Source organism: Sinohyriopsis cumingii, chromosome 4 (assembly GCF_028554795.1).
Source record: "Sinohyriopsis cumingii isolate HCF-2022 chromosome 4, ASM2855479v2, whole genome shotgun sequence".
NCBI classification, from domain to species: Eukaryota; Metazoa; Mollusca; class Bivalvia; order Unionida; family Unionidae; genus Sinohyriopsis; species Sinohyriopsis cumingii.
In genome coordinates this window covers 130,375,266-130,391,097 of record NC_142964.1, presented here as the reverse complement: position 1 = coordinate 130,391,097, position 15,832 = coordinate 130,375,266, and the positions used below count along the sequence as shown (strand labels likewise).

General features: G+C 35.5%; 1 protein-coding gene across 3 annotated transcripts in view; it reads right to left on the bottom strand.

Moving 5' to 3' along the window:
* Nucleotides 1-15,832, bottom strand: part of LOC149802094 (long-chain-fatty-acid--CoA ligase ACSBG2-like) — a 155,879-nt gene that overhangs the window by 105,004 nt on the left and 35,043 nt on the right. For all 3 annotated transcript variants that reach the window (XM_089956496.1, XM_089956493.1, XM_089956494.1), the window contains exons 2-3: nt 13,597-13,707; nt 9,069-9,170 (exon numbers count right to left, since the gene is read on the bottom strand). In XM_089956496.1, the coding sequence (XP_089812622.1) occupies nt 9,069-9,130 (62 nt within the window). In that variant the 5' untranslated portion in view covers nt 9,131-9,170; nt 13,597-13,707. The remainder of the gene's footprint in view (nt 1-9,068; nt 9,171-13,596; nt 13,708-15,832) is intronic.

Sequence of the window (15,832 nt, the reverse complement as noted above, 5' to 3'; positions counted from 1 at the left end):
TTTTGATCGCGGCCCATGAAACTTAGCAAGCGATGATATGCGCGCGCCGTGGAATAATTTTCAAAATCGATGGCTATTTCCTCGGATGGCTCCTGTTGGCCATTTATTCTCAACGATACATTTGTTGCCTCTAATCTATCGAATATCATGTTACTATGTAATTGATCGTCTCTAATCATGCTTTGCAGGGCAACAAAGATATGTCTAGGTGCGGAAGAGCCCTGCTGTGACGCAATTCGCCAAGTAAATATTCCGTCCAAATTAACATTTTCGTTGGAGTCAGTCATTGTTGTCAACCAAGACATGATGGATTTTCCTCCTTGATTCATAAACGACAGTAATTTTTCTTCTATGATCATCGATGGAACTATTGCTGGCATCCACAAGGTAATTTTTTCAAGGACAACTTTACCAGGATCACCAGGATCTCTCCAAATGGCTCTGTCATCATTGGCATCTCGAACGAAAGATATCGTATGCTTCGCTCCGTAAATAACTTTTCTGAAATGTCTGCAAAATCCAAAAATATGAGATAATGGAATTGCACAGGAGAATTTTCGTTCATCTCCCTTCAACATATTTTTTCTTATGGCAAATCCAAGATTGTAATTGCCATTGGGGGCAATCATCGCTGAACGAACATCAGCGGGTTGGCCAGCGGGGTCTACCGGTCTACCAATATCAAATGGTAAATGTTCAGGGTAGTTGGAATTATCCTTGGCAAACATCATACTAGGACCGGCTGATCTGGTAAAATCATCCGAGTATCTTGCTAGACCTATGATAGTCGTTGCTATATCAACGTTGTTCGTAATTGATTCAATCTCTCTTCCATCAATCATGTAAGTGGCATTCTTGAATAATGCCATGATACCATTATTGACAAAACCAACACCAAAATTTGCATCGTAGTTGGTACCATCAGCTGCCTTTACAATTTTACCAACAAATTCGATATACGCCTCAGATGGAAGAAAATATCTTGTTGTATCGTGGACTTGAATTTCCTTCCGATTTCTTGAATCTGGCTCAACTACATCGTACGAGAAATACTGAAAATCTCGCACTGATGTGTCCCTACCTACTGGCTCGTCCATATCAAATACTTCATTTGACACTTGTGCGAACATTTATTACTAATAATATCGTCTAAAACGAAGACCACTACCTGAAACAAAACTTGTATTTGCTAAATTTGTATTAGCAACATTCTGTGCTGGATTTATATTAGCAACTTCCTGTGCTAGATTTGTTATAGCAGCTTCCTGTGCTAGATCATTTATTTTTTTATTTGCCGCATCATTTATGGCCTTACTGACTTCAGGTGGCATTTCTCTGGTAATAGGTAATTTGACGGGTTGCTTTTTACGTACTAAACTTAATATTTTATTTTTGATAGCGTTGAAGCCTTTACTGGCCAAATTACCGATACCAGAAATGGCAGTCTCGCCGATCTTTCCTATCGCTTTCAACCCAAATTGCTTAATCACGGGTCCAATTTTAGGTATTACTCGCGTGACAAGACTTCCAACGATATCGCCGAATCCATTACCGTGAATATATTTGTATACTGGCAATCGAGAGTTTACTATGCGGACCTGTCTTGGTCTGCGTTGATTTTTGTGAATAATCATATTATTTCAATTATGTTGTTTTAATCGATAAGCTCATCGACAAACTCCTTATAAATGTGAGAATCGATGATACCACCACGGAATAATCGCTGACAAATATCTGATGCTTCGTTGACTATCTCACGGGAATTATTTCCGGCTCGCTTTCCTCCGATTAATACTTCGAGGCGAGATACATCATTGACAACACTGTCGGGGCAAACTGAATATCCACTTCCATATCCTTTTCCTAATGGATCCGGTTTTGGAGATTCCAATGGCGTTACGTAGAATAAATCGTCTGACGGCGTTGAAGATTTCTTCTCCTCTGCTGACCCTGGTGATGACCCTGGTGATGTCCCTGACGACGTCAGTGGTGAATATACTTCTGGTGAAGTTTGGGGAGTCCCATCCGGGTGTCTTTCTAGTTTTTTACTCTTAGGGTCGTAAAATAATGGTTCGGTAAAACCTTTCCAGTTTGACGATGTTGGTTCTGGAGGTATGCGGCCCCAGAGAGGTACTGGAGGATCCCTTGGATATAATGTAGGAGAGAGAGGAGGATGGCGAATATCAAAGGAGAATGATTCAGGACTATCACTTTTAGGTGGCGAACCCTTAGGTGGTGAACCCTTAGGTGGTGAACTTTTACTTTTAGGTGGCAAACCCTCAGGTGGTTGTCCTGAAGGGGTATGGAAGGAAGGAGGAGGAAACTGGGGGATAAATGCCTCTTTCGCCATTGCAGGTGATTGACGAATTTTATACTTCTCATCTATTATTTCTCTTCTTTTGTTACCAACATCCCTTATAAATTTCATAAAACTTTTATCTCCATAAACTACTGGTTTTTTCAAACTACCAAAATACATTACCGCCAGCCATTCAGCATCTTCAGTGATTTTATCAAAAATTTCTCCCTTCAAAAAAAATCTTTTATTATCTTCAGAATCATCCGCAGCCATTCCAACTGTTGAATCATAGTTACTGATTAAATGCGAAATTCCACTCCTCAAATAGTTATCGGCGGATAAATTAGGATCGAATTCATACAAATCAACAGCGGGTGATTTGGATTCATCACTCTGATCTTTTTTCTTTTTCGATTTTCTCTCCTTTTTCTGAGGTGGAGTTCTTTCTTTTGGTCTAGCTCCTAATTCCTCTGGTTGAATTATTGGCTCCTGTGGTTGAATATCTTCCTGTGATGTTTCTTTTCTCCCTCGTGTTTTAGTTTTTTCTTTTCTTTCTTGTTGTTTTCTTTCTTTCTCTTGCTGTTTTCTTTCTTTCTCTTGCTGTTTTCTTTCTTCCGCCATTTGTTTATTATGACCATATCTATCGTCTGCTGCTGCCATAAATCTTCTAAAAGATGGATCCCTTTCACTCGCTTGCGTTTTTCCATCATAAATTCTAAATAACATACTAAACCAACTTTTACGAGTTGGATATCTTCCTCTTCCTATATCAGACAAATAGTCATTTCGAATACTGAACATATCTTCAGCAAGTTGACCAAATTGATCTAAACTATATATCGTAGATAGCGGTTGTGATATTATATTCCATCCCTCATCAGTGAAATTTTCTCTTAAATCATCGATATCAAATTTCCTTTTTTTTACTCCAGGTTTTCTCCCTCTAGGTCTTGCTTCAGTTTTTCCTTTACGACCTACTTTAAAGGCAATTGCAGGTTGTCCACCCTGCTGCGCTGCCGCTGCTGCTATTGCTAATCGATCGGGTAACGTTCGTGATTGCTCCTCAATACCTTTCAACGCGCGAAAAATTCCACGTTTTCTGGCTTCCTCATCTTCCTTATCTTTTTCGTCACCATATACAGTTTGTTCAATTGTTTTAGTAACTGGCTTCAACCATTTTGCCGAAGTTTCTAAAATTCCATGTTGTATATCTTCGTAACCACGAACATTTTTCTTAAATAATTGTTTTGTCGGAATAAACTTCTTTAATGCCGCTAATTGCTCTCGCGCTAATCTGGCAGAATGAGGTTCTCCAACTGTGCTAGTTTTCCGGCTCATCTTATTTTCAAAGATATTGTTTTATTGTGAAATAAAATTAATATCCGCAGCCCACCATAATTCAATTATGGCACAAACAAATTTTACAATACCCCCCAAAAAATTGCTGTTTTTTTTTATGCCTAAAAATGCACTTTGGGTTGAAATTTTGCGGATTAATTTGCGCAGGAGGCGTTATTTCTGCTTTCTGAGGCTTCTACGGAGAAATGTTTGGTGGGAGGGTTAAATTTATCTGAGCCAGGGGGTCTGTACAACTTCCCTGCTGCTCTGATGGGTCATCCAATGTCAAGCTTTCGCATATGGCCCAAGGCTTTTCTCCAGAAAACAGTGACCTCAGCATAAGACCTGTTTACTGGAGTCAACGGGCATGACAAACAAAACAGGTTTGTCGAGCAAGCACTTCTTTCCTGGAGTCAAAGGTGTGCAGCCACAGGTAAAAAGTTCAAATGTATTTATGATACATAAGTACAGATCCGCACTACTACTGAATGGGTTCAATGACACAAGCCACTGACATACTGATCCATGTCCCACTGAGTTCAGCAGTAAAAAAATATGTAATTCTTTTCAAGTGGTAAATAAAATCTTCAGTCTGTGTATTCTACTACATCTAGAAAATTATTCTCTTTTGAAGGGTCCAGATAATTGGTGGTACATGTATGGTGTATGATGGACGGCACATGACTTTATACAAATCTTTAGGTGTAATCAGTAGACCTGAAGAGCATGGACCCTGATCTGTCTTCATGGCAAATCATAGTCAACATTTTGACAACTGGATGCAATGTAATAAGCCTGCATATAAGGTACACATATGTAGCAAAGGATTTTTGCAAAGCACGTTTTTCTAGAGGGTTAATGTAAACCTCTACATGATTTTCCAAGGATCAACCAGGAGAGTAGGTATTCCATGATGGATGCAAGATTCAATAATAAATGTATTTTGTTTACTTGAACAATAATATGCATCTTATGTACTGACATTTGGTTTATTTTAATCCAATTAATACTGATTTTCATACTAATTCTCGACTGTAACCCTCCCTTTTATCAAACTGAATGCAATTATTTTATTTAATAGAAAATATTGTGCATTGATTTAAGTTGGGTTTTATTTCTTCACAGATCTAGTCCCCCACTTGAATAATACATCCCCAAAAAAGTATCACACTATAGTGAAATTCATACAATTCATGTATGCATTATTTCAGTAATGTCCTAATTTTTCATAATTTGATTTTACATACCTTTAAATGGCAATTATTCACTTTATTTGGATCCTGATACATCCATATTCCTTTGGAATGTCATTATTTCAAGCCCCAAGAACTACATATGGCTAAATAAATGTTAAATTACGTTTACATTTTTTTACAAAATCAACCTACAATCTGGACTGCATAGTAGCTTTGTAGGACTCATGGTACTAATTCAGTTCCCATAGTTATCCTATGCAAACCCCATGATATTAAAAATTCAATAACTTAAAAAATTTTGAGTGCACATGATCAAACCTATATTTATCAGTATAGATGAAACCTGGATGTCAGCTTCTGTGTAGAGGAAAGGATATGAGCTGCGGCATTTTCTGGACCTGCATGTGTTTGAAACATGTGCTTTAAATTCCGCACCAAAAAGTCAGATGCTAATTTTAGTAATGAGTGTTCCAATTAACTCAAGACTGTTAAAGGACTGAAATTCCATCAATAAAACAATGTCTCTATTTTTTTCCGCTTACAACTAGGATAAGCTCTCAAAGTTTTTTTTTCCCTACAACATTACTTACATTATTAACCAATTATGGTCAGCCTAACCCATATATACTCTATTTTAGGTTCACCCATTTCTGGGCTGGTTCCCATTTTTCCATGCCATTTAAGTACCATGTGTCCTGTATTGCCATGAAATCTTCCCCCTAATCCTCTTTCCATAAAAAATTCTTTCTTTGACATGAACCATTATACATCCAAGAACTCTAATACTGGGTAATAAACCAAAACAAAAAAAAGGAAATCAGTCACAACTGTTTACTATCTGGCCATTACGAGACTAATAAATCAACCTTTGACAACTATGAGCCATATGTAGGTAGCCGTGAAAACCACAAAAATGAAAAGATCACATGAGTTAACAGTTCCTGCTCTGCATAAGCTATGCCCAAGTTACCAATGCCAGAGAGGACGAGCTATTTTTGCTGATGATGTGAAACTATCTAACCCAAATTTAAATGGCACCATGTTATCTTCACTTGAAAACAGAATAGCTTGCATAATGGGGCCTCAAAGGAGAAAAGTCCTTGACTAATGGTTCGCCCTCTATAAATAAAGCACATTATTAACATTATCATCATCATTATTATTATTACTATAAATTATGCACACCTCACTCACCAGTGATTATTTATCAATTCAGTGCCCATAGCAGTGATTTTGTTTTGTTTATGAAAGCTTTAGGTAGTGTTCTATAAACAAGTAAGAAGCTTAACCAAACAGGCAACTTGACCCCAAGTACTACGAGGCAAGATGTAGCTCATGTTTTTGTTTTAATGCTCTCCCAATCACCCCCCAGAATAAAAATATGGGTTATCATCATCCTCAAGTGACAGGAAAGCAATTGTCAGTAATGTCAATCAAGTTTTTATTTATATGTAACAGGTTAAAAGGTCCCTGCAATACTCTGGATACATTCATTTTCCAGAGTAACAGATATACTGACTTTTTTGCTTTTATGCACTATATATATATATATATATATATATATATATATATATATATATATATATATATATATATATATATATATATATATATATATATATAAGTTGTAAATAACTGCCTTCAGATCACACTGCATAAAAACCTCCACTAATTGGTTCAATTTTTAAATCTCAAATTACTGTTTCAAGATCTACAGTTCACACTGAAGTACAGCCATTGTAATCTACATTCTGATACATCATAACCCCAGTATTTGACATTTGAGAAGTTTGATATAGGTGTATTAAACAACACCTGTCCAATGTAAACATCATGCTACTGACGCCACCCACATACACGTGTGATAAACGATTACTGTAACTAGGTTTCTGAGGTGAATCAGCAAAATGACGACACCAGCTGTACAATAAACAAATCAATAAGCATTCAAAATTCCCTTTTTTCAACCTCTTGAGATACCAGACTTGATGCTACATCTATTTGTGGTGGTTACATCATAAAGGGCCCCAATCATTAGAACTCACTATTTGTGGTGGGTACATCATATAGGCCCCACTCATTACAAATTGCTATTTGTGGTGGGTATATCATAAAGGGCCCCAATCGTTAGAATTCACTATTTGCAATGGATACATCAAAAAGGGCCCCAATAATTACAAATTGCTATTTGTGGTGGGTGCATCATACAGGCCCCACTTATTACAAATTGCTATTTGTGGTGGGTACATCATAAAGGGCCCCCACTTATTACTAATTGCTATTTGTGGTGGGTACATCATATAGGCCCCACTCAATACAAATTGCTATTTGTGGTGGGTACATCTTAAAGGACCCCCACTTATTACAAATTGCTATTTGTGGTGGGTACATCATAAAGGGCCCCACTTAGTACAAATTGCTATTTGTGGTGGGTACATCATAAAGGGCCCCAATCGTTAGAATTCACTATTTGCAATGGATACATCAAAAAGGGCCCCAATAATTACAAATTGCTATTTGTGGTGGGTGCATCATACAGGCCCCACTTATTACAAATTGCTATTTGTGGTGGGTACATCATAAAGGGCCCCACTTAGTACAAATTGCTATTTGTGGTGGGTACATCATATAGGCCCCAATCATTACAAATTGCTATTTGTGGTGGGTACATCTTAAAGGACCCCCACTTATTACTAATTGCTATTTGTGGTGGGTACATCATATAGGCCCCACTCAATACAAATTGCTATTTGTGGTGGGTACATCTTAAAGGACCCCCACTCATTACTAATTGCTATTTGTGGTGGGTACATCATATAGGCCCCACTCAATACAAATTGCTATTTGTGGTGGGTACATCTTAAAGGACCCCCACTTATTACAAATTGCTATTTGTGGTGGGTACATCTTAAAGGACCCCCACTCATTACTAATTGCTATTTGTGGTGGGTACATCATATAGGCCCCACTCAATACAAATTGCTATTTGTGGTGGGTACATCATATAGGCCTCTATCATTACAAATTGCTATTTGTGGTGGGTACATCATATAGGCCCCACTCATTACAAATTGCTATTTGTGGTGGGTACATCATATAGGCCCCACTCAATACAAATTGCTATTTGTGGTGGGTACGTCTTAAAGGACCCCCACTCATTACAAATTGCTATTTGTGGTGGGTACATCTTAAAGGACCCCCACTTATTACTAATTGCTATTTGTGGTGGGTACATCATATAGGCCCCACTCAATACAAATTGCTATTTGTGGTGGGTACATCTTAAAGGACCCCCACTTATTACTAATTGCTATCTGTGGTGGGTACATCATATAGGCCCCACTCAATACAAATTGCTATTTGTGGTGGGTACATCTTAAAGGACCCCCACTTATTACAAATTGCTATTTGTGGTGGGTACATCTTAAAGGACCCCCACTTATTACAAATTGCTATTTGTGGTGGGTACATCATATAGGCCCCACTCAATACAAATTGCTATTTGTGGTGGGTACATCTTAAAGGACCCCCACTCATTACAAATTGCTATTTGTGGTGGGTACATCTTAAAGGACCCCCACTTATTACAAATTGCTATTTGTGGTGGGTACATCATATAGGCCGCACTCAATACAAATTGCTATTTGTGGTGGGTACATCTTAAAGGACCCCCACTCATTACAAATTGCTATTTGTGGTGGGTACATCTTAAAGGACCCCCACTTATTACTAATTGCTATTTGTGGTGGGTACATCATATAGGCCCCACTCAATACAAATTGCTATTTGTGGTGGGTACATCTTAAAGGACCCCCACTCATTACTAATTGCTATTTGTGGTGGGTACATCATATAGGCCTCTATCATTAAAAATTGCTATTTGTGGTGAGTACATCATATAGGCCCCACTCATTACAAATTGCTATTTGTGGTGGGTACATCATATAGGCCCCACTCATTACTAATTGATATTTGTGGTGGGTACATCATATAGGCCCCACTCATTACAAATTGCTATTTGTGGTGGGTACATCATATATTACATCATTACAAATTGCTATTTGTGGTGGGTACATCATATAGGCCCCAATCATTACAATTAGCTTAGCAGAGCTTTGAACAAAGGAATTTCGTCTTTTCATATTGATACTTCATCAATAATACCACACAAAACATAATGTCAGCAAGTTCAGAATCAAGCAACTGAGAAAATAACAATAAAAACTATTTCTTACTCAATAGCTGATACAATGTTAGCAGCGGACCCAGCACTGGTGGACACTTCAACATCAGCCATCGTTATAAAATCTGCTCACCAACAGCAACAGCCCTTGAATCTGTAATGTCAAAGTAATTCAGTAACTTACTTCAAATTTTAAAGAGGGAGGCAACGATGCATAATACAACAGATCAGCCTTTAGCTGATGTGCTAAAAAATTCATAAAACTTTTAGAAAGTGAATTACACATTCTATACATCTGCCCTGTGTTCATAGTCCTCTATGTAGGCAGTAGTAGGGCATGGTCTAATCTGGAGATTGTTGACCAATGGGTCTCAAGGACCTGGATCTTTAGTCAAGATATGTTTATAACTAAATTTACTGTGAAGAAAGCATTACTTTCTTAACAGACTGCCATGACCTCTGAACCTACAGAAGTCTTAAATAACCTAAAATGCAGCCAGATACACAAGCTGGTCAATATACATGCTCTAAAACAAATGTTGTTTTTTTTGTGCAAAACAATTTTTCTTTGAGTGAAAATGAACTTGGTTTTTGATCATTTGACCCCAAAATCAATAGGCCTCTTTCGTACCTTCTTGAAATCTGGTCATGGTATGAAGTCAAAAACAAAATTTATTACACAAAAAAACAGTTTTTTCAATCACTGTGACCCTATCCATTCAACAACAAAATAAATTTGCTTCCATTTTACCCATCCACAATCTTTGGGAAGATATGTGGTTGAGACCTTTAATTTTTGTTTAGACATCATTTTCTACTCTCAGTTACTGTGACCATGACTTTTGAACATAAAACTGATATCAGTTCTTCCTTACCCAAGTACAGGCAATGCAATAACAAGATTTTCAAGATGGCCACAATAGTGACTATGAGCAAGTGATGTCATAGAAATAATTTAGTTAAAACCCAATATTGGCATGAATATCCATTGAGGAATAGCAATACAGTACAATTTTCAGGCCACTGTATGAGCCCTTCCAATGTTTGACCAGTAGAGTTAAAAAAGAAGTAAAAAGTTATCTGACAGAACAACACAAATTATGTTGTGAGTATAAAACCAGAAATACACTGATGACATTGTTAAGCCACAAAAGACAACACCAACTTTTCTTTTAAACAAAGATTCTAAAACTATTCTGACTTGAACAAGTTTCCCTGTTAGCTGATAGCTTGATACACAGTGCTTATACCTTGGGTCCAACTGCAAAGTGCATAGATCAAGGCATCACAGTGAATAAGATCTGGATCTATGCAGTTTATGAAGACTAATAAACCACACTAACCATGATCTATGCATTTTATTAAGACTAATAAACCACACTGACCCTGATCTATGCAATTTATTAAGACTAATAAACCACACTGACCATGATCTATGCAATTTATTAAGACAAATAAACCACACTGACCCTGATCTATGCATTTTATTAAGACTAATAAACCACACTGACCCTGATCTATGCATTTTATTAAGACTAATAAACCACACTGACCCTGATCTATGCATTTTATTAAGACAAATAAACCACACTGACCCTGATCTACACATTTTATTAAGACTAATAAACCACACTGACCCTGATCTATGCAATTTATTAAGACTAATAAACCACACTGACCCTGATCTATGCAATTTATTAAGACAAATAAACCATACTGACCATGATCTATGCAATTTATTAAGACAAATAAACCACACTGACCCTGATCTATGCAATTTATTAAGACAAATAAACCACACTGACCATGATCTATGCAATTTATTAAGACTAATAAACCACACTGACCCTGATCTATGCAATTTATTAAGACAAATAAACCACACTGACCATGATCTACACATTTTATTAAGACTAATAAACCACACTGACCCTGATCTATGCAATTTATTAAGACAAATAAACCATACTGACCCTGATCTATGCAATTTATTAAGACAAATAAACCACACTGACCATGATCTATGCAATTTATTAAGACTAATAAACCACACTGACCCTGATCTATGCAATTTATTAAGACAAATAAACCACACTGACCATGATCTATGCAATTTATTAAGACAAATAAACCACACTGATCATGATCTATGCAATTTATTAAGACTAATAAACCACACTGACCATGATCTATGCAATTTATTAAGACAAATAAACCACACTGACCCTGATCTATGCAATTTATTAAGACAAATAAACCACACTGACCATGATCTATGCAATTTATTAAGACTAATAAACCACACTGACCCTGATCTATGCAATTTATTAAGACTAATAAACCACACTGACCCTGATCTATGCATTTTATTAAGACAAATAAACCACACTGACCCTGATCTATGCAATTTATTAAGACTAATAAACCACACTGACCCTGATCTATGCAATTTATTAAGACAAATAAACCACACTGACCCTGATCTATGCAATTTATTAAGACAAATAAACCACACTGACAATGATCTACACATTTTATTAAGACAAATAAACCACACTGAACCTGATCTATGCATTTCATTAAGACTAATAAACCACACTGACCATGATCTATGCAATTTATTAAGACTAATAAACCACACTGACCCTGATCTATGCATTTTATTAAGACAAATAAACCACACTGACCCTGATCTATGCATTTCATTAAGACTAATAAACCACACTGACCCTGATCTATGCATTTTATTAAGACACTGACCCTGATCTTCCAGCGTGTTATGCAACGGAAGATCTGCCAGCCTGTGTTGTTTGCAGTTTAACCTGACTTGTACACAAGTATACTGTAAATCATATGGATTAAAAACATTTACTTATTAAAACTTTCATATCGAAAAGAATTACTTACTTCCTGGCTTATACAATTTCCAAATTCAAATTTGAGATTTTATGTCCACCAGTTCAATTACACAGCTACATATGTGTGATAAAAATTTTGACCTGTTAGAACAAAAACTCAGTCTCAGCTAATAAGTTTTAAACTTGCAGACCTGACCTATATATACACCTACTGGTAATGTCAATAGTTGTTTTAGTTTTCTTGTCCTTGATATTAATTTCAGAATTCATGCCCAGCATCCTGATAATACAAATCACCACATCTGAGTCTCTACTCTTGTACATACACTTGATTGATAAGGTTGAAAGTTTAGACTGTAAATACTGGACATGTATATTCAAAGCTGTCAACACATTTTATCATGTTGTGACTGATTAAAACTAGTTAACTTCAGGCTGAATCAAAAATGATAGGTCTGATAAATTAATAAAGATTGCATGGGAGATGACAGATTAACTCTTTATCTACCCTAACTTTATCTATACCTTTCTGCACCTGGTTCAATAATCACCATTCCTGCATGAAAATTATTTTTATTTTCCATCATTTTTCCAAGAGATTTTAAGAAGAAAATGACAAATTTCAGGAATCCTTTTTAAAGTCTGATACTTCTTTTATTCAAGTCACAATACTGCAGTTGAAAGCATGGGTGTAAAATTCTCTTAGTTACAGGACAACCATGCTTTAAATTTAACCCTGGTTAATTCTCCATTACAATGCTTCCCGTCTTATAAATACTATCACCACCTTTCTGGCAGACTAAAAGGATTGACCCTGATAATGGGGGCAAAATAGTTAAAATGCATAATAGTTTTGATGTGAACTGGCAAAAAAAAGAATGCATTCCTGCCCTAGTGCCTCTTAAAGAAGCTGACTATTAAAAAGGAATGGTAATGAAATTGACTATTAAAAAGGATAGTGAATGAAATTAACTACTAAAAAGGATAGTTAATGAAATTGACTATTTAAAAGGATAGTGAATGAAATTGACTATTAAAAATGATAGTTAATGAAATTGACTATTAAAAATGATAGTGAATGAAACTGACTACTAAAAATGATAGTTAATGAAATTGACTATTAAAAAGGATAGTTAATGAAATTGACTATTAAAAAGGAATGGTAATGAAATTGACTATTAAAAAGGATAGTGAATGAAATTGACTATTAGAAAGGATAGTTAATGAAATTGACTATTAAAAAGGATAGTTAATGAAATTGACTATTAAAAATGATAGTTAATGAAATTGACTATTAAAAAGGAATGGTAATGAAATTGACTATTAAAAAGGATAGTTAATGAAATTGACTATTAAAAAGGAATGGTAATGAAATTGACTATTAAAAAGGACAGTGAATGAAATTGACTAGTAAAAAGGAATGGTAATGAAATTGACTATTAAAAAGGATAGTTAATGAAATCGACTATTAAAAAGGAATGTTAATGAAACTATTAAAAAACACATTTATCTCATATCTAGTTTTATTTAAGCTCATGTGCCCATAGAATAGTATCTCTACATGTAACACATATAATAACATCTAATGATGTCACAAATATGACTGAAAATTATAACTGTTAAAATAAGAGGGCTTAGCCACCTTGTAAAAAAGTGGACAGTAATATCCCCACGGTAAGCAGGGCTAAAACAAAATTAGGAAATATGAAATTACTAACTTACCTGTTGATACTTTTGTGTGCTTCACTTCACCAATGTATTCTAATATTCTTTTGTTAAGAATGGTTCTAACTCTGGTGCTCAAAGTACAGCTGTCATCTCTTAATCATGAACCTAAAACATGCAAAAGAAAAAAAACTCATGCCATTATCATGGGTGTTAAGAATGGACTTTGTCCTTGGTACATAACAAATCTGCACCTGAAATCAGACATACCCAAATACTTCAGGTCTACCACTAAGCTTACACACCTGCCTACCAATGCCATACATTGGAATGTAGTCCAACAAGGTGATACAAAACCCTGTTAATTTAGTTTAAAATTAAATCAAAAGTGAGATTAGCCTAAATGGATATTTTCAAGTTTTATACTTGTCCAGAAAGGCTATGGTCACTCTCACATTATGGTTTTATACTATATATATATTTTGCTATGAATATCAAATTATAGTCCACTCAGTTATGTAACCAATTTCAAAAAATGGACTAAAAAACACAACCACTCCTCTGCTGCTCCAGCCAAATTAGGATCCCTTTTAAAAATTATCAACCCAACGTGAATTCTTCATAAATCTTTCCAAAAGGGAGTAAATAAATAGAATCAACTGGATAAGTCACTAATGAACAGTGCTGAAAGTTTTAGGTCAGAAACACTGACCTATAGGTGACGAGTGTATACTTTTGTTCCAAAATATTGATGATCAGTGAAAATATTGATGATCAGCGAAAGTAGTAACTTTAATATATATTTTTTTTGGGGGGTGAACTTTCTAACAGAAGATTTTAAGTGTATAACTTGTTTCCTACTGATATGTTATCAAAATTGTTCAAGATACAGTAAAGCTTATAAAAATTTGTGCACTTAAAAATGCTTTATTTCAATGGGTTTCTATAAATCACCCTTTCTGAATCATTTATGTCTTCAAATTTTTTAATTTGCTGGAAATAAACGCAATATGATTGGTAAATTATAAAAAATCCAAGTGTAGAAAATTAGGCAATCTTGATTTTTTATCTGTCCCTGGTACTGTGGTAATTTTTAAAAATACAAACAAGAGGAAAGATGAGCAATTTGTTCACATAAATGTACACATGACCCATTGTACTTGCATTTATCGTGCCGAGGAAATGGGAACAAAATGATTTTCCTAAGGACATACTGCAACGGCTTACTAAGGTTGGCCTGCTTGGGTATGGAATGTTCTACCACCTGTATAACTAGCCTACTCAGGTATACTGGTTTACCATGGTATTTTTTTGTGGCTGGTATGTACTACTGTACCTATTCACTGTACTAGACTACATTGGCAGTCTCCATCAGTAAGGAATGCACAGAAATTCCTGAGAATATTGCTATGACTTTAATGATAGTAACAGTGTGTTTTCATTATTCATGACAAATAATTAAAAAAATTATCTTTTTTTTTTACAAAACATTTGTATCTGCCATAAATTAATTGTAACAAACATAATTTTACTTCTCACCATTTAAGTACATCTTTGACACCTGTCATGCATACTAACATGGTGGCCAAATGATTTGTCAAATCCAATTAGATAACAAATTCAGATTAAAAAACAAAACAAAAAAATATCAAACAAAAACACATTTATTTACTAGCATACGTCAATGTGTTGTGTATTGGTAATACTTTGTAAGACTGCAAATCATCCTACAATTTTCAAGAGTGTAATTGTTTTCTGTCTGAACTTTACGCAATCTCAAGTCCACTTAATATTTACACGTATGTTGAGTCAGCATGCTTAATGTGTACTGGTGCTGTCTGATAAATATCTTGCCCAGGGTGTTGGCATCCCACTCAAAGTTTCCCTGCCTCTTATATAGAAAATTGTAGGTCTTCAGCATCAACACTTCCTATTTTTATCACTAGGCTCTCTAATGTCAGCTCAATGTCTTTCACAGTATCAGCTATAGCTTTATCCTCCCACTGCAATTACAGCTTTATCCTCCCACTGCAATTACAGCTTTATCCTCCCACTGCAATTACATCTTTTCCATTGCAACTTCATCTGTTGTAAGGTACTGGCCATTTAATTACTGGGGGGGGGGAGGGGCTGTAATTTTGTTTCCAGCTGAAATATTTTCTTTTCTTTGATCTCAAAATAAGTAACAATATCATGATTCAACATAAATCAGAACAAAATATTTCTTCCAGTTATTGTTAGACCAAACTAAACAAAAAAGTGTCAGGCTCCTGCACTGAAACAATGAACTGTT